A 20,433-nucleotide genomic window follows, 5' to 3' on the forward strand; every position below is an offset into this window, starting at 1 on the left:
GTCAAAGACGCACCAATCTATTCTAATCTTATTTTCCAGCACTTGGCCCATAGCCGTGTAGGCCTTGGCATTGCAAATGTACATCTAAATGATTACTCAAACGCTATGAGGGCCTCTGCCTGCTACACCCTTTCAGGGCAATTAGGGATGGGAAATAAATACCAGCAACATCCACGTACCAGGAAAGAATACGTTTTAAAAATGGAGTGCCGGTCAAGGGGGTTACTTTGTCCCGGATGGTGTTGAGTGTTGGAACTGCTTTCATCAGAGACGGTGGTCAGAAGGTGAGTTACTCGCTGCAGGGTTCCTAGTCTTTGACCTGCTCTGGTAGCCATGGTATTTATGTGGCTAGTCCAGTTCAGTTTCTGGTCAATGGTAGCCCCAATAATGTTGGAGGATTCAGTGATAGTAAATAGTGGAGGACTCAGTGATAGTAAATAGTGGAGGATTCAGTGATAGTAAATAGTGGAGGATTCAGTGATAGTAAATAGTGGAGGATTCAGTGATAGTAAATAGTGGAGAATTCAGTGATAGTAAATAGTGGAGAATTCAGTGATAGTAAATAGTGGAGAATTCAGTGATAGTAAATAGTGGAGAATTCAGTGATAGTAAATAGTGGGGGATTCAATGACAGTAAATAGTGGAGGATTCAGTGGTAGTAAATAGTGGGGGATTCAATGACAGTAAATAGTGGAGGATTCAGTGGTAGTAAATAGTGGGGGATTCAGTGATAGTAAATAGTGGAGGATTCAGTGATAGTAAATAGTGGGGGATTCAGTGATAGTAAATAGTGGAGAATTCGGTGATAGTAAATAGTGGGGGATTCAGTGATAGTAAATAGTGGGGGATTCAGTAATAGTAAATAGTAAATAGTGGGGGATTCAGTGTTAGTAAATAGTGGGGGATTCAGTGATAGTAAATAGTGGGGGATTCAGTGATAGTAAATAGTGGGGGATTCAGTAATAGTAAATAGTAAATAGTGGAGAATTCGGTGATAGTAAATAGTGGGGGATTCAGTGATAGTAAATGCCATTGAATGACATAGGTAAATGTTCTGACTTTTACAAATTCTTTCATGGGATGTGGGCATTACTGGCTTGGCCAGCATTTATTGCCCATTCCTAATTGCCCTTGAGATTACATAGCTTTAATATTTAACAGATAGAAACTTGGGAAAATGGTTATTATAAAATGACATTTTTCCAGATACCTTGTTTGAAATGAGCACAACCAGGTCGATCACAGTTTATACAAGGTCATACAAAAATATACATCTGTTGAACTGAGACTGTTAGTGTAGTCCAGTAGATCTTTTTTCATTCATGGGACATGGTGGGTCAGCATTTATTGCCCATCCCTAGCTGCCCTTGAACTAAGTGTCTCGCTTGGCCATTTCAGAGGGCAGTTGTGAGTCAACCACATTGCTGTGGCTCTGGAGTCACATGTAGGCCAGACCAGGTAAGGACGGCAGATTTCCTTCCCTAAAGGACATTAGTGAACTGGGTGGATTCACCATGGCACTATTTTTAAATCTTGAGCTGTAATTCCATTTCCCCCGCTCCCCACCACTTATCTAAAAATCACAAACGCACAATAAAAAAGCAATTAAGTGTTCATTAACTTCTAGGATTTTTCTGGTATTTTACTGCAGCAACCATTGAACTCCAAATTAATTCTGAGCAGAGTTTCTGTTTTTAAGGTTTGTTATTAGGCAATAGGCACCACTGGCAAAGCGGGTATTTACTGCCCACTCTGTCACCCTGGGAACATGGCGGTGCAAGAGAGATGCTCCTACAATGAAGTTAGCCTAGGAGTTCCTGGATATTGATCATGTGACAATGAAGGCTACACATCCAAATCAGGATGGCTGTAACTGGGAGGTGATTGTCTCTCAATGGAATATATTGAATTATGGCGAGAAGTTCTTCGTGGTGGTGACAGAATGCTAAAGTTAGGATACAACTGCTTCAAGAACACATTTAAATTTTAAGTTTATTTATTAGTGTCACAAGTAGGCTTGCATTAACACTGCAATGAAGTTACTATGAAAATCGCCTACTCGCCACACTCTGGGGCATGTTCAGGTACACTGAGGGAGAACTTAGCACGGCCAATGCACGTCTTTCAGTCTGTGGGAGGAAACCCATGCAGTCACGGGGAGAGCATGCAGACTCCACACAGTCAGTGAGCCGAGGCCAGAATTGAACCTGGGTCCCTGGTGCTGTGAGGCAGCAGTGTTAACTACTGTGCCACCATGCTGGACACTTGTATGTTGTCCTCTTTGGAAAGTTTCCAAATGTAGGAGCAATGGCTTTATTCATTCTTCAGAAAATTCTTACCTGTTGCCAGTACCTGGCCACTTCTGGAAGGTTGAGGGCCTCACAAAGATAAACCAGATTTAGAACATCCTTCTGAAAGCAGCTGCCTCCAAAGCCTGCAATAGAGATAAACCAGTCTGAAGGAAGAGTTAAAGAATTAAATCCCACTATTGGAAAGAAAACAACAAATGATTTAATGAGGTGGAACTTGCGGGGTTCAATACTAGTAATGAAGGGTCATGATGTGGAGATGCTGATATTTGCCTGGGGTGGACGCAGAAAGAAGTCTCACAACGTTAGATTAAAATCCATCGCCTGATGAAGGAGCAGCACTCTGAAAGCTCGTGACTTCAAATAAACCTTTTGGACTTTAACCTGGTGTTCTGAGGCTTGATAGTAACAAAGGGATAATGGAAGATATTTCCACTTGTACGGAGTCCAAAACTAGGCAACAAATATAAAAGGTAGTCACTAATAACTGGGCCATGCTAAATTCTCCTCAGTGTACCCGAACAGGCACTGGAGTGTAGCGACTAGGGGATTTTCACAATAACTTCACTGCAGTGTTAATGTAAGCCTACTTGTTCTGCTCCCCCTATTCTAGAAAGGATATTATTAAACTAGAAAGAATGCAGAAGAGAATTACTAGGATGCTACCGGGACTTGATGGTTTGAACTTAGAACATAGAACATTACAGCGCAGTACAGGCCCTTTGGCCCTCAATGTTGTGCCGACCTGTGAAACCAATCTAAAGCCCATCTAACCTACACTATTCCAATATCATCCATATGTTTATCCAATGACCATTTAAATGACCTTAATGTTGGCGAGTCCACTACTGTTGCAGGAAGGGCATCCCACTCTCTTACTACTCTCTGAGTAAAGAACCTACTTCTGACATCTGTCCTATATCTATCACCTCTCAATTTAAAGCTCTGTCCCCTCTTACCAGTCATCACCATCCAAGCAAAAAGGCTCACACTGTTCACCCTATCTAATCCTCTGATCATCTTATATGCCTGTATTAAGTCACCTCTTAACCTTCTTCTCTCTAACGAAAACAGCCTCAAGTACCTCAGCCTTTCTACATAAGACCTTCCCACCATACCAGGCAACATCCTGGTAAATCTCCTCTGCATCCTTTCCACTGCTTCCACATCCTTCCTGTAATGCAGCAACCAGAACTGTACGCAATACTCCAAGTGCAGCCGCACCAGAGTTTTGTACAGCTGCAACATGACCTCATGGCTCCAAAACTCAATCCCTCTACCAATAAAAGCTAACACACTGTACACCTTCTTAACACCCCTATCAACCTGGGTGCTAACTTTCAGGGATCTATGCACATGGACACTGAGATCTTTCTGCCCATCCACACTACCAACTTACCATTAGCCTAGTACCTTGTATTCCTGTTACTCCTTCCAAAGTGAATCATTTCACACTTTTCTGCATTAAACTCCATTTGCCACCTCTCAGCCCAGCTCTGCAGCTTATCTATGTCCCTCTGTAACCTGAAACGTCCTTCCGCACTGTCCACAATTCCACTGACATTAGTGTCATCCGCAAATTTACCAACCCATCCTTCTATGCCCTCATCCAGATCATTTATAAAAATGACAAACAGCAGTGGCCCCAAAACAGATCCTTGCAGTACACCACTAGTAACTGAACTCCAGGATGAACATTTTCCATCAATCACCACCCTCTGCCTTCATACAGCTTGCCAATTTCTGATCCAAACTGCTAAGTCACCCTCAATCCCATGTCTCTGTATCTTCTGCAATAGCTTTACTGAAATCCATATACACCACATCAACTGCTTTACCCTCATCCACCTCTTTGGTCACCTTCTCAAAGAACTCAGTAAGATTTGTGAGGCACGACCTACCCTTCACAAAAGCATGTTGACTATCCCTAATCAAATTATTCCTTTCTAAATTATTATAAATCCTCTCTCTTATAATCCTTTCCAAAACATTGCCCACAACAGAAGTAAGGCTCATTGGTCTATAATTACCAGGGTTGTCTCTACTCCCCTTCTTGAACAAGGGGATAACATTTCCTATCCTCCAGCCTTCTGACACTATTCCTATAGACAATGATGACCTAAAGATCGAAGCCAAAGGCTCTGCAATCTCCTCCCCAGCTTCCCAGAGAATCCTAGGATAAATCCCATCTGGCCCAGGGGTCTTATCTACTTTCACACTTTCCAGAATTGCTAACACATCCTTCTTATGAACCTCAATCCCGGCTAGTCTAATAGCCCGTATCTCAGTATTCTCCTCGACAACACTGTCTTTTTCCTGTGAGAATATTGATGAAAAATATTCATTTAGCGCCTTTTCTATCTCTTTGGACTCCACGCACAACTTCCCACTACTGTCCTTGACTGGCCTTAATTTTTATCCTAGTCATTCTTTTATTCCTGACATATCCATAGAAAGCTTGAGGGTTTTCCTTGATCCTACCTGCCAAAGACTTCTCATGTCCCCTCCTAGCTCTTGTTAGCTCTCTCTTTAGGTCCTTTCTGGCTAACTTGTAACTCTCACGCACCCTAACTGAGCCTTCATGTCTCATCTTGACATAAGTCTCCTTCCTCCTCCTCAACTTTTTTAGTAAGCTACTTGACCACTTCCTCCCTGCCTGACAGTTACGTACTTATCAAGGACATGCAGTAGCTGTTCCTTGAACAAGCTCCACATTTCAATTGTGCCCATCCCCTGCAGTTTCCTTCCACATTCTATGCATCCTAAATTTCTCCTGATCGCATCATAATTTCCTTTCCCCCAGCTATAACTCTTGCCCTGCGGTATATACCTATCCCTTTCCATCGCTAATGTAAACGTAACCAAACTGTGGTCACTATCACCAAAGTGTTCATCTACCTCCAAATCTAACACCTGGCCTGGTTCACTACCCAGTACCAAAGCCAATATTCAATCCCAGTACCAATCCTCGCCTCTTGTTGGCCTATCTACACACTGTGCCAGTATGCAGATAGGCCTATTCCTTTGAGTTATAAGGAAAGGCTGGATAGACTGGGACTTTTTTTCTCTGGAGCATAGGAGGCTGAGGGGTGATCTTATAGAGATCTATAAAATAATGGAGGGGCATAGATCAGCTACATAGTCAATATCTTTTCCCAAAGATAGGGGAATCTAAAACCAGAGGGCATAGGTTTAAGGTGAGAGAGAGGAGATACAAAAGGATCCAGAGGGGCAATTTTTGCACACAGAGGATGGTGAGTGTCTGGAACAAGCTGCCAGTGGTAATAGTAGAGGCGAATGCAATTTTGTCTTTTAAAAATCGTTTAGACAGTTACATGGGTAAGGTGGGTTTAGAGGGTTATGGGCCAAATGCGGGCAATTGGGACTAGCTTAGGAGTTTGAAAAGAAAGATGGCACGGACAAGTTGGGCTGAAGGGCCTGTTTCCATGCTGTAAACCTCGATGACTCTTTGACTCTAAGTCCAAAAAAGAACTCAGGAGAAACCTCTTTACCCAAACAGTAGTTAGAATATGGAGCTTGCTACCATAGGAACTAATTGAGACAATTAGCAAAGCTGTGTTTAAGGAGAAGTTAGACATAAGGGTGAAAGGAATAATCTGCTGGTTTGATGATGTGGAATGTGAGGCTTAAACTATAGTGTACTCTGCTTCGGCTGAATGGTCTGTTTGTGCTGTACATTCTACGTAAGGCGATTCTTACCTACACTGGCTTTCAGGAACTTGCTTCCGATTCTCTGGTCGGTGCCGATGGCATGGGCTACTTCCTCCACGTCGGCCCCTGTTGCCTCGCATAAGGCACTGATAGAGTTAATACTGCTGATTCGCTGGGCAAGAAAGGCATTGGCAGCCTACAGGGGGCAGAGGGGGAGGAAGGAAGCACACAGATCTTTCATTAAACACTATCTTTCACACAGCACATCAGGCTTAATAGGAGAGAAGCTGCTGCACAGGATCAAACCCATCTTTACCGCGAATCCCTTCCTGACAAAAACCTGTCCAGCCGAGTCTTTGTAGATTTCAGTTATCTCTCCAACTTACACAACCTTTGGGGGTGAGAGTTACACTATATTGTGTGAAAAAGAGCTCACCAATTTCATTCCTGAATGGTTGGCTCGAATTCTAAGACTGTGCATCTTTTAACAGGTCACTTTTTAGGCTGATTGGTGTCAATAAATTGCCCCCGAATTGGATCTCCCTTAATCTGGCGCATATATAATCCCCTAAGTTTGCAACCCCTTTATTGTGGAGTCCACTAGAGGTAGACAAAAACGTCAACGATTGACGAAAGACTTGAATAAGGCGCTCACTGAGTGTTAAAATGGGCGGAGCGGGCTTGTAGGGCCAAAGGGCCTGTTTCCTGTGCTGTTCTTTATTCCCCATCAGAAGCAAAAAAGCTTGCGTGTGTCCACCCAACCACACAGAAAAAACCAACACAATCAACAAACAGCTTGTGGTAACCAGGATTCTTGTAAAGATACTGAAAGCAGTGTCAATAGTTAACTTTCAATCATTTATCCAATTCTCTTTCAAATGTTAAGATTTACAAGGCTATGGAATGAACTGGATAGCTATGCTAAAGAGTAGCGCAGCATCTGTATTTTCCTATGATTGGGTTTCAGACTCTGCACCAAAGACTGTCAGAAGTCTAGTCCTGTGGGAACCCCCGCTTTAAAACCCTCCAAAGAGACGGTGTACCAGTTTGGACAGCTCCGACGACCAGGTGTTGGTTGTAATGATCTTGTTCTCCGGGACCCAATGTTCATAGATGCTTTTGAGGGCGAGGATGGCCTTTTGACCTTCGGGTGTCTCATCTCCACCAATCAACACCCTGTCTGGATTTTTGAGGTCCGCAATCGCTGTTCCTTCAGCCAGGAACTCTGGGTTAGACAGCACCTGGAGGCACAGAGAACATACTGAGAAAATACAAGTTACTTCCATGAGAAGATTCTACAAGCGAGCTCATCTACCAAAGATCAACTGTACCAGATAACTTCTCTCTCGAAAACCCAGCGTTGGTTTGTCATCTACTAGAATACAAGGGGTTAGAAGTTGTGCTTCAGTCGTACTAAAAATCCCCAGCTGGATGATGAGGGGTCAACATGGTGACACAATGGTTAGCACAGAGCCAGGGACTGAGATTTAAATCCGGCTTTAGATGTCTTCTGGAATTTGCACATTCTCTTCATGTCTGTGTGGGTTTCTTCTGGGTGCTTCAGTTTTCTCCCACACTGTGCTAAATTGTCCCTCAGAGTCAGGAGGATTATCGGGGTAAATATGTGGGGTTACAGAGATACAGCCTGGGTAGGATTGTTGTTGGTGCAAACTCAATGAGTCAAATAGGGAGGGGAGAGGGGTGTAATGGGTGATGAGCCTTTTTGCTTTCCAATTGGTTGGTGTAGCAAGGCCGTGCATCGGATGAATGTGTTGGCTGACTATAGAACCACAGGAAAGTTGCAGCACAGAAAGAGGCCATTCAGCCCAGTGTGTCTGTGCTGACTAGTGGCTGGAGTGTGGAGGCAAGTTGTGTGATGAAACCTCCAGAAACACACTTCAATCCCAGTTGTAAACCTGTTTTTCAAGGAGAAAGTGTACAAGCAGAGTTTCCGGGAATATAGGAGGTTACGGGCGAGTTGCTCAAAGTTTAAGAAATTAAGAAGAAAGAATAAAGAGAAAAGATAAAGAGAAAGCATTTTCATTGGCCGGGGATCAGGGGCAGAGACCAAAAGTTGGAGTTAGATCTTTTGGGAATGAAATTAGAAAACACACTACACACAAAAGAATCATAGAATCCTTACAGTGCAGAAGCGAACATTCAGCCCATTAAGTCTGTATCGACTGAAACAGTACCTTATCCAAGCCCTCTCCTTTTGCCCTATCCCTGTACCCCCACACATTTACCATGGCTAATCCATCTAACCTCGCCATCTCGGGACACCCAGACAGACATGGGGAGAATGTACAGACTCCGCACAGACAGTGACCCAAGCCGGGAATTGAATCCTGGTCCCTGCACTGTGAAGGAGCAGTGTTAACCACTGCGCCACATACAAAGCAGCACAGATCCCTAACATAGTATCCCTACAATGCAGGAGGAGGTCATTCAGCCCATCAAGGCTGCACCAACTCGCTGAAAGAACATCTTAACAGACCCTCTTTCCTCCGGCCATTCCCCGTAATCCCCCCAACCTACACATCTTGGGACAAAAAAGGGCAATCTAATATGGTCAATCTAACCTGCATATCTTTGGACTATGGGAGGAAACCGGAGCACCCAGAGGAAACCCACGCAGATATGGAGAGAACATACAAACTCCACTGGGTCCCTGGAGTTGTGAGGGCGCAGTGCTAACCACTGTGCCACAGTACAGCTAATAGTAGGATAGCAAAGAAAATTGAAACTCTCTTCCTCAAACAGCAATTAATACTACAGCAATTGTTAAATTTAAATAATGACATTAGTGCATTTTTGCCAATCAAATGGAGATGCGGCAAAGACAGGTACATGGTGTTAGGTTGCAAATCAGCTATGATCTGCTGGTCCAAGTTGTGGCTAAGTGGGTAGCACTCTCACCTGAGTCAGTGGGTTCAAATCCCACTCCAGAGACTTGACCACACAATCCAGGCTGACCTTCCAGTGCCATACAGAGGGAGTCAACAATGCTGCCTTCAGGATGAGACATTAAGCCAAGATCCTCTCTATCCCATCAGGTAGATGTAAATAACATATTTTTCACTATCACTGGGGACAGAGTTAGCAGAAGAGAGATTGCCAAAATATGCTAATCATTCTTCGATACAGTGAGAATGGGTGGGAGATTGCTGCCACAGATTGGAAAGAGACAAATGTTACCTTACTGAAGAAAAAGTGTGAGGATGTTCCCCGTAAGCGGTCAATTTAACACCAGTGCTGGGTAAGCATGGATTTGTACAAGGTAGAAAGAGAGACAGAAAATGTTGGAAATCCTTAACAGGTCTGGCAGCACATGTGGAGAGAAATGTTTCAGGCCTGTGGCTTTTCAGCAGAGCCAGATTTTCAAACCCATTTTAGTATCCTGGACCATCTCGGTCTAAAATGACCATGCTCACAGCGTCAGCTGTGTCTCATGAGGACAACACTCACCCCTGACTGTGAGAACATAACCCAGACTAACACTCCAGTGCAGGATTGAGGGGATGCTGCATTGCTGGAGGTGCTGTCTTTTAGAAAAGGCAACACTCCCTCACAAACTGTGAAGTGCTTTGGGCGAACACGAGGTTGTTAGCGGCACATTACCCGCATCCGGAAAACGTGAATCAAAACATGAATCAAGTGTCAAAACTCAACTACGATCAGTACTGTTCAGGAGCAGTCAGATGTGAGTCAAGCCCTGACCCAAATTCACCTACCTGGAGGTTCAGGTTGGGTTTGGTGTTGGCATTGAATATCCTCCGAATGCTCTCTGCTGCCCTCACCGGCACTGTGCTTTTCTCCACCACTATCTTGCCCCCATTGCCCACCTCTGCTATCCGGCGGGCACACGCCTCGATGTACTTCAAGTCTGCAGCACGGCCCTTTCCGATACCAAAGGTCTTTGTGGGAGTGTTTACCTGTTTAGAATTGCCAGGGAAGGAAGATGATCAGATGGTTATTGTCTCTAACACTCCCTGTAATACGTGCACTTACTTAGCGCCTTGTATGAGTTCTGGTTTTATGTCTGCACGCCCACATCATTCAACCAGCCTGTAAAGGTCATTGATGAAAGCATCTACTGATAGCCCTGGTTTCTGGGCCATTTTGCTGAACTTGACCCTTTCCAGAATCTTAATACTCCTCAGGCCGAAACAGTTATCAAAGACTTTTAAGACTTATTCAACTTTACCTGAGGTTTCACTAAGAACAAAGAAAATTACAGCACAGGAACAGGCCCTTCGGCCCTCCAAGCCTGCATCGACCATGCTGCCCGACTGAACTAAAACTTCCTACCCTTCCGAGGTCCATATCCCACTATTCCCATCCTATTCAGGTATTTGTCCAGACACCCCTTAAAAGTCACTATCGTATCTGCTTCCACTACCTTCCCCGGCAACGAGTTCCAGGCACCCCCCCCCATCCTCTGTGTAAAACACTTGCCTCGTACATCTCCTTTAAACCTTGCCCCTCACACCTTAAACCTACCCCCCCTAGTAATTGACTCTTCCACCCTGGGAAAAAGCTTCTGACTATCCACTCTGTCCATGCCCCTCATAATCTTGTCGACTTCCATCAGGTCACCCCTCAACCTCAATCATTCCAGCGAGAACAAACCAAGTTTCTCCAACCTTTCCTCTTAGCTAATACCCTCCATACCAGACAACATCCTGGTAAATCTTTTCTGTACCCTCTCCAAAGCCTCCACGTCCTTCTGGTAGTGTGGCGACCAGGATTGAACACTATATTCCAAGTGTGGCCGAACTAAGGTTCTATAAAGCTGCAACATGACTTGCCAATTTTTAAACTCAATGCCCCATCTTGCAATAATATCTGCTACTGTTCCTATGGAGTAAAGTAGTGACCTATTCACCCTCAGAATTGCTGTCCAATCCTGAAGCAGTTTGTAAATGCAAGAATAAATTTTTCCAACATGCCCAGTTTAGAGTTTGATTTCAAAAGAGAAAATGCTGGAAAATCTCAGCAGGTCTGGCAGCATCTGTAAGGAGAGAAAACAGCTGATGTTTCAAGTCCAGATGACACTTTGTCAATGCAATTTGATTTGGTCCTTTCTCATGTCCAAACCTCTCCGGTAGCCTATGTTTAGGATACATGGTTTTGCGAAGCTTTTAGGTATTGACCCAAAATCTGAAATGTTCCTTCCAATACTTAAAGCTTTCCTGCTCCATCCAGCCTCTCACCGAGACCTGGTGCAGTCATTGTCTCTTCCTGGGGGGAGATCTCTCAGCTGGATTTGAACCAACAGGAGATCTGATAGAGGTTTTCAAGATCATGAGGGAGTTTAATAGAGTAGATGGAAGAGGGTCCTTCCTGCCATGGGGAAGAGCAAAACTAGAAAATAGTGGCTAATAAATCCATACAAAATTCAGAAAGAATTACTTTACTCAGATTGGTGAGAATGTGGAGTCACTATCACAAGGTATGATTCATCATAGAATCCCTACAGAAGTTAAAGTTTATTTATTAGTCACAAATAGGCTGCAATGAAGTTACTGTGAAAATCCCCTAGTCACCACACTCCAGCGCCTGTTTGGAAACATTGAGGGAGAACTTAGCATGACAAATGCACATAACCAGCGTGTTTTTCAGACTGTGGGAGGAAACTGAAGGAAACCCACGCAGATACAGGGAGAATGTGCAAACTCTGCACAAACAGTGACCCAAGCCGGAAATCAAACCCGTCTCCATGGCGCAGGGAAGCAGCAGTGCTAACCACTGTGCCGCCCCACAGTGCAGAAGGAGGCCATTCGGGTCTGCACCAATGATAACCCCATCCACGCCCTATCCCCATAACCCGACATATTTACCCTGTTAAACCCTCTAACTTACACATCTTGGGACACTAAGAGGCAATTTAGCATGGTCAATCCACTTAACCTGCATATCTTTGGGCTGTAGGAGGAAACTGGAGCACCCAGAGGAAACCCATGCAGACTCGGGGAGAACGTGCAAACTCCACACAGACAGGGACCCAAGGCCAGAACTGAACCCAGGTCCCTGGCGCCATGAGGCAACCACTGTGCCATCTTGCTGCCCCAAAATTAGCATATAAGCATTGAATGGAAAGCTAGTTGAGTGCATGAGGAAGAAAGAAAGAGAAGGATATGCTGACAGGATGAGATGAAGCAAACAAGGTAGACTGTTATTTTGTTAAATTATCTGGAAAGAGCTCGGAATTTGTTACATGAATACATAACAAATGCCAACAGGACTGTCTTCCCCTTTACTGGAGCTACATTGCTGGCCAGGTGGTCCTGGAGAGGGAGCGCACTATGTCCACTGGCATGTTCCAAGCCTTTCATGACCTGGGGTGCCACATGGAATGGAGTGCATCATTACCCGAGGGAACAATATTTTGGGTTAATTAAGTGTCCTTTGACGTTTTAGTTACAATGTCCCTTAAGACAGTTACAGTGTCCCTCATTACAAGAAAAATGTAGAAGCTATTGAAAGGGTGCAGAGGAGATTTACAAGGATGTTGCCTGGATTGGGTGGCATGCCTTATGAGGATAGGTTGAGGGAGCTGGGACTCTTCTCCCTGGAGAGACGAAGGATGAGAGGTGACCTGATAGAGGTTTATAAGATGTTGAGAGGTATTGATCGGGTGGATTCTCAGAGGTTATTTCCCCAGGGCTGAAATGGTCGCTACAAGAGGACACAGGGTTAAGGGAGAGCAGATACAGAGGGGATGTCAGGGGTAAGTTTTTCACTCAGAGGGTGGTGAGTGAGTGGAATCGGCTGCCGTCGGTGGTGGTGGAGGCGAACTTGTTGGAGTCTTTTAAGAGACTTCTGGATTTAATGGGATTGAGGGTTATAGATAGGCCTAGTAGGGAGGGATATGATCAGCACAACTTGTGGGCTGAAGGGCCTGTTTGTGTTGTAGTTTTCTATATTCTATATTAAGAGCTGTCACCCCTCCACCCCTACTTCCCCTCCCCCACATTTATTGATTTTTGTTTAATTTGTTGATTTTGTTGCCTTAGCAAAAGCACACTCACTGCTGCATTGCAGTCCTGTGCAGACACTAAATATCAGTCTATCAGACACGTGAGATGCAACACGGAATACACTGGGTGAAGCTCCAACTTTCGAGTGTAAAGCCTGTGATATTTCTAAATGATGGAGACCAGAAGACGTAACAGAATCTTCCCTGGACAGGATTCCAGAACAAGTACATCGGTGAGAGTCTCCAGTTCCCCATTCACTCAGGGCAAAGTGAGAGGAAGGCGTGAAGCAGGAGAAAGTTCACAAACTCGAAGCCAAGAGATGGAAACACACCCAAGCAGAAATAGTAAATTATCAAACCTGCTCACCGATATAAAGATCAGGTCAGCTTCTTTAATCGCACTATCGATATCAGTGGAGAAGAAGAGATTCTGCCCACGGCAGGATTCCACCACTTCCTGAAGACCTGGCTGTGCGTAAAATTGGAAAACATTTGATTTATTATTGTCACACGTATTAACATACAGTGAAATGTATTGTTTCTTGCGTGCTAAACAGATAAAGCATACCATTCATAGAGAAGGAAACGAGAGTGCAGAATGTAGTGTTAGTCATGCCTCGGGTGTAGCAAGAGATCAATTTAATGTAAGGTCGGTCCATTCAAAAGTCTGATGGTAACAGGGACAAAGCTGTTTTTGAATTGGTTGGTATATGACTTCAGACTTTTGTATCTTTTTCCCGATGGAAGAAAGTGAAGGGAATATGCCCTGAGTGTGTGAGGTCCTTGGTTATGCTGGCTGCTTTGCCAAGGCAGTAGGAAGTGTAGACAGAGTCAATGGATGGGAGGTTGATTTGAGTGATGGACTGGGCTTAGTTCTTTCTTTGTACTTTCCTGCAGTCTTGGGTACGGCACGAGCCATACCAAGCTGTGATACAATGGAAAAGAATGCTTTCTAGTTGGTGAGAGTTGTAGCTAACATGCCAAATTTCCTTAGTCTTCTGAGAAAGTAGAGGCGGTGGTGGGCTTTCTTAACTATAGTGTCGGCATGGGGGGACACCAGGACAGGTTGTTGGTGATCTGGATACCTAAAAACTTGAAGCTCTCGACCCTTTCTACTTTGTCCCTGGGGATATGCCCTACAACATACTTCCTGAAATCGATGACTATCTCCTTCATTTTGTTGACATTGAGGGAGAGATTATTGTCATCACACCAGTTCACAAGATTCCCTATCTCTTTCCTGTTCTGTGTCTCACATTAACATAACAATTTGCAAACAAAAGAATCAGGTTTTTTTTCAACACTATTAACCAAAGCACTCCCCCATCCCGTCCCCATCCCCACCCCTGCCCCCCCAACCCCCCTTCCCCGTAACTCAATTTGTACATCCATGACTCCATTGGTAAGACATGCAGCCAGTGTATCGTGCTGGGGCGAACCTGGAGCTTTGGACCTTGGCCTTCTAAAGTTCAGCATCACTGGAGGTTTTCTCACCTCGTATCTGGGTCATTTCGAAACACATTAACAGATTGACTGCCAAGTTTACAACAAGTCCACTATCGCCGTATTCTTCAATTACCAGGATGGCAACTGGATGAACCTTGGTCGCTCCTTATCTCACAATTCCTCTCTATAAGTGAGCCACTTGGCGCAGGAGGCACAATCTCAAACTACATTCAGTCAGCTGATTTTTAAAGTTGCTGAACAGAATCAGTTATCCTGGGGTCAGAAAGGGCAGGTTTAGGAGAAACATTAGATTCTTAACTTGAAACTCAATATACACATGCCATCCACACAGTGGTGCATTACATGCTCCCTGAAGAGTGGTTAGCATTGCTGCTAGGGACCTGAGTTTGATACTGGCCTTGGGTCACTGTCTGTGTGTAGTGTGCACATTCTCCCCGTGTCTGCGTGGGTTTCCTCCGGATGCTTCGGTTTCCATCCAAAGATTGGACATGGTAAACTAACCCTTCGTGTCTGGGATGTGATAGGTTCAAGGGATTCTAACTAAGGTATGGGTAATTAGGGATAGGGCCTGGGTGGGATTGTTGTTGGTGCAGACTTGATGGGCTAAATGGCCTCCTTCTGAACTGTAGGTTTCTCTGAAAACACACACCATCTAATTTTTGATCAGCCAAGTTACCCAAAGACATTCCACACACAGGAAATGATACCTGAGACTAAGCCAAAAAAAAATTATTCGATCCAATTCATAGTCCCCACATGAGGGACAAACAAGATCGAAGCTGACAGGATGAGGCATCATACCCGCTCCTGGGCTTGATCTAATGCTTCATCTGAGCCAAAAGGCTGAGATGGTTTTGAAAAATTGCATCAGGAAAAGCCTCCGTTTAACCTCACTGGCTACCACGGTGCTTTACTCAACCCTAGCCTGGGCAAACCACCATCACGGGCATCAGCACACCCCCAGTGCGATGGGCTAGCCTCTGCTCCTGCTTGGTCACGGTTTCACCGCTGCCAGGTACGGTTCAGGAGAACAAGGCAGAAAACTGGGTGATCATATGACGCTATGTGGGTGGCATGCTGGCACAGTGGTTAGCACTGCTGCCTCACAGCTCCAGGAATCCGGATGCAATTCCTGGCTTGGGTCACCGTCTGTATGGAGTTTGCACATTCTCCCTGTGGGTTTCCTCCTGGCTTCCTTCCACAGTCCTAACCGTGCTGGTTAGGTTGACTGGCCGTGCTAAATTGCCCCTTAGTGTCAGGGGGACTAACTGGGGTAAATGCATAGGGAATAGGGATAGGGCCTGGGTGGGCTTGTTGTTGGCACAGATTCAATTCACTAAACCAATCTACAACCCCCGCTAATCAGACAAGGCATTATCCTCCCGCTTCAGAAGAATCCCTTGCACAAAATACACTCAATAGATTCACCTCAAAGATAGGAAGGTGGTTGGAATTCCAGGCCTTAATCCGCTCAGTATTTACATCCACCACAGTCACAGTGATTTCCTTACACATCTGAGCAATGACGCTGCATGTCGGACCTCCCACATAACCTGCTCCGATACAGCAAATCTTCTTGACTTGGACCATCATCTCAACCTGGTTTTAAAGCGTTAGGAAATGAAATTAGCGCTGAATATCAGAAAGTAGGTATAAACCGTTCGTCATGACTGCACATTCTCAGACTTTACTGGCCTACCCGCAAACCCGCTTTCCCCATCGCCACCCTCACTTTATTTCACAGGATTTATCTCAAGCAATATATAGAGTGCCATGAAGAGCTCTGGTCACCCTGTTTAAAAAAAAGGATAAAGATGCACTGGAGAAAATGCCAAATAAGGTTCACAAGGATGACGTCAGAATTGCAACAAGACTTTGAATTGATTTGGTTTATTATTGTCACATGTATCAGTATTGGGGCAGCAAAGTGGTTAGCAGAATCAGGGACGCAGTTTCGATTCCCAGTTTGGGTGACTGTCTGCGTGGAATCCGCAAGTTCTCCGCGTGGATTTCCTCCGGGTGCTCCGGTTTCCTCCCACAGTCCAAAAATGTGTGGGTTAAAATGATTGGCCATGCTAAATTGCTCTTTAGTGTTAGGGGGATATCAGGGGGATTAGTAAGGTAAATATGTGAGGTCATGGCTTCAGGGCCTGGGTGGGCTTGTTGTCAGCGCAGACTCGATGGGCTGAATGGCCTCCTTCTGCACTGTAGATATTCTATGATTCTGTACAGAGAAAAATATTGTTTCCTGCGCACTATACAGACAAAGTACGTAGAGAAGGAAAGGAGAGAAGGCAGAATGCAACGTTACAGTGGTAGCTAGGGTGTAGAAAACGATCAACTTAATGTGAGGTAAGTCTATTTAAAAGTCTAACGGCAGCAGGGAAGAAGCTGTTCTTGAGTTGGACAACATTCAGGTTTGGGATGACAAGAGGCAATAATATTCATGCCACACAAGGACCAGGCAATGGCCATCTGTAACAAGAAGGAATCCAACCATCTCGCCATGACATTCAATAGCATTACCATCTCTGAATCCCCCACTAGCAACATCCTGAGGGTTATTCACCTTTTCATTTTACAACAGTTCTTTCAATATCGCTGGATGAAAACCCTGGAATTCCCTAATAGTACTATGGATGTGCCTCCTTACACCACAGGGGCTGCAGTGGGTCAAGAAGGCAGCTTACCTCCACCTTCTCAAGGAATGGACAATAAATGCTGTAGTAAGAAGTCTCACAACACTAGACAACTGTATGTACCTTTAAGACTTGATTACTTGTAAAGACTCCAATCATTATTTTGTAAATTGAGTTTGTGTTTTTATATGCCATGTTCGTGAACAGAATTCCCACTTACCCGATGAAGGAGCGGCGCTCCAAAAGCTTGTGGCTTGTGCTACCAAATAAACCTGTTGGACTTTAACCTGGTGTTGTGAGACTTCTTACTGTGCTTACCCCAATCCAACACCAGCATCTCCACATCAATAAATGCTGGCCAGAGGCACCCACATCCCCCAAAATAAAAAGGTTCTAACTACTGGGAAACATTTTAACGGGTTGGGTATTTCACCTTTGAAAGAAGAGGCAGGGGGATGATACAGATAGTAAAGGTCTTTAAAATTACAAAGGCTTTTTATCAGGTGGACAAAGCAATGTTATCTCTAATTGGGGGGGGTCATCAAAACTGGATCCCATAAATAGGACAGGCAGTAAAAATCCAGTAGGGAATTCAGCAGAAGCTTCTTTGCCTGAGTTACTGTGTGAAAAATATGGAATTTGCTGACACAGTAGCTCAGGAAAATGGTATAGATATAATAAAAGAGAATCTGGATAAATGGAAGGAAGAAGGGAATAGAAAGTTATACAGATCGGAAGACGTGAAGTAAAGTGCCTTCTTATGGATGAGGCATTAAACAGAGGCATCACACAAAACCCAAAGCAGAGCACTGGGTTCTCCACAAAACATCCTGTTAAAATACTTACCCTTCACCAAATATCACTAAAACACTTAGATTAACTGATCAGTATCTCATTAAGGCAAAGTCGCCATAGTCCCAGATGACCATTGACTGTGACTAGTGGTGATTTAACCGGAGGGTAAGACTGAGAAGGCAACGCCTTCATGTATAATCTCAGCTGGTATAGGAATTGAACCCACACCACTGGCATCGCTCAGCATCAATACCCAGCCAATCAGCCAACGCAGCTAAACCAAGCTCTTATGTTACTACAGTAAGAAAACTCACAACACCAGGTTAAAGTCCAAGAGGTTTATTTAGAATCACAAGCTTTTGGAGCGCTGCTCCTTCCTCAGGTGACTCTGAAAGCTCATAATTCCAAATAAACCTGTTACACTTTAACCTGCTGCTGTGACACTTGGTACTGTGCCCAACCCAGTCCATCTCCACATCGTATTATCGCAAAACTGTTTGCGGAATCTTGCTTTACCGAAATTGGCTGCCCCAGTTTCTGTGGGCACGGCAGTGTTTAATTAAAGGGCCTGCCTTCTCAATCTTGCCCCTCGCCTGAGGTGTGGTGACCCTCGGGTTAAGTCACCACCAGTCACTTCTCCCCCTCACAAGGGGAGAGCAGCCTCTGATCAGCTGGGACTGTGGTGACTTTCCCTTTAATGAATTAAAGGGGCTTCGTGGCATTGCTCAGGTTGCGAAAGTGGTTAATGAATATGTCCTTTTAGTGGATCTTTCAGCCCCTGAGGGTGAAGGAATCCAACTTCTGGAATGTATTTTTTAAAAAGGGTGTTTCAGTCTGTGCTGATTCCCTCCTCTCAAACCCCAGACAAAAATGTGGAGCTGAAATAAGAGACAAAGTGATAGAATGATTCATGTTTAAATGTGGCTTAAAATACCCAGATAGTTCTTCTCACAGCAGAAATTTTTTTGTATGTTTCGGTACTTTATTCCCACCAAAACCCAATTCGAAACAGATCCAAGCTGACAAGTCAGGCCATTCCTCCCATCTTGGGCTGGATCAAACAAGATCCAAGCTGACAGGATGAGGCATTACACCCCCTCCCAGGCTTGATCTGAATTTCATCTTAGCCAAAAGGCCCAGATAGTTTTTAAAATATTGCTTCAGGTGAAGAAGCCTCAGTGTAACCTAACCTGGAGCTCTGACAAAGGGTCATCCAGACTCAAAATGTTGGCTCTATTCTCTCCCCTGCTGAGATTTTCCAGCACTTTCCAGTTTTCCGTAGAAATCAGTAGATAAAGGAGGAGGCCATTCAGCCCATCCAGCCCACACTGACAATAAACCCACCCAGGCTTTATTCCCGTAGCCCCACTAATCCCTCCAACCTACGCATCCCATGACGCTAAGGGGCAATTTAGCACAGCCAACCCACCTAACCGGCACATCTTTGGACTGTGGGAGGAAACCGGAGCACCCGGATGAAACCCACGCAGACACGGCGGGGGGGGGTGTGGAACTTGCAAACTCCACACAGACAGTGACCCAAGCCTGGAATTGAACCCTGGTCTCTGGAGCTGTGAGACAGCAGTGCTAACCACTGTGCCAGATCCCAGCGTCCGCAGTACCTTGCGTTTATCTCACAGTGTGACCAAGACCAGATGCAAACCATATTTACACTCGGTTTTAGCCAAAGGCAGATATAGTTGAAAGAGTTCAGTTCTAACTTGGGCTCCAATTCCATTCCTTATCCAATTCACAGCAGATAGCTTCAGGCTGATGGTAGGGTAGGGCAGGGCGGGGAGGGGGTGGTGGCAGATTAAGGCAATGCTGCTCTGGGGGAGAGATATCTGCTGGAGCAGAGGGGGTTAAACTAGAAGCAGTCTGCCCACCAAGAGAAGCAGGCAGCAATGGAGGAAGCTCCGCTAACTGCAGTGAAGTCAGGCAGAGAGACAACCCGGGGCCAAGACATCTCACCGATCCTGCAATCCTTAAACCCCACCGCTATTTCTTCAACATCAGAAACAGATTAAACCTAGAAAGGTGAAAAAAAATCCTGAATCCTCACCCGCACAGAAAGAAAACCCGAACCCAGTAATCGCAGCAGAAAAGTAACGACATTAAATGAAAAAAATCACCTAAGAAGGGAAACGACTGGTCGGATTGGCAGTCGGGAGAGCGACAGGAAGTCCCGCTGGCTCAATTACTTCTTAATTTCCAAATTCCCAGAGGCTGGAACAGACTCGCTACCGACTCCCCGCAAACAGCCACGCAAAGCCCCAGCTCAATGGCTGCTGATGTGGTGGAGGCTGGGAAGAGGAGGAGAGTGAAATTGGAGCCAGCATTGACTCCGCCTGCTCTGCCAGTCACCAGTTAAAGGCTTCTTGCCCGAGAGAGAATCCGACAGCGCACAAGGAGGTCATTCAGCCCATCATGTGTGTGTGTGTCTGCTATCTCATCAGTCCCACTCAGGGCTATAATGCCAAACTTCTAAAAACGTGTTCGCCGCGTCAATTCTAAATCTACCATTATTTTTTATTATGTTTTGTTAGTGTCACAAGGAGGCTTACATTAA

The 20,433-nt window shown here is 44.9% G+C and overlaps 1 protein-coding gene across 1 annotated transcript in view; it reads right to left on the bottom strand.

Moving 5' to 3' along the window:
- LOC145351676 (UDP-glucose 6-dehydrogenase-like) overlaps positions 1–20,194 on the bottom strand; it is a 33,571-nt gene extending 13,377 nt beyond the window's left edge. Inside the window, exons 1-7 of the mRNA XM_080201245.1 lie at positions 19,997–20,194; positions 15,859–16,029; positions 13,331–13,432; positions 9,716–9,916; positions 7,025–7,222; positions 6,030–6,177; positions 2,340–2,434 (exon numbers count right to left, since the gene is read on the bottom strand). Coding sequence (XP_080057371.1) covers positions 2,340–2,434; positions 6,030–6,177; positions 7,025–7,222; positions 9,716–9,916; positions 13,331–13,432; positions 15,859–16,023 — 909 coding nt within the window. The 5' untranslated portion in view covers positions 16,024–16,029; positions 19,997–20,194. The remainder of the gene's footprint in view (positions 1–2,339; positions 2,435–6,029; positions 6,178–7,024; positions 7,223–9,715; positions 9,917–13,330; positions 13,433–15,858; positions 16,030–19,996) is intronic.
- Between the last annotated feature and the right edge of the window lie 239 nt (positions 20,195–20,433).

This window comes from Carcharhinus amblyrhynchos, chromosome 13 (assembly GCF_965287045.1).
Source record: "Carcharhinus amblyrhynchos chromosome 13, sCarAmb.v2.hapA, whole genome shotgun sequence".
NCBI classification, from domain to species: Eukaryota; Metazoa; Chordata; class Chondrichthyes; order Carcharhiniformes; family Carcharhinidae; genus Carcharhinus; species Carcharhinus amblyrhynchos.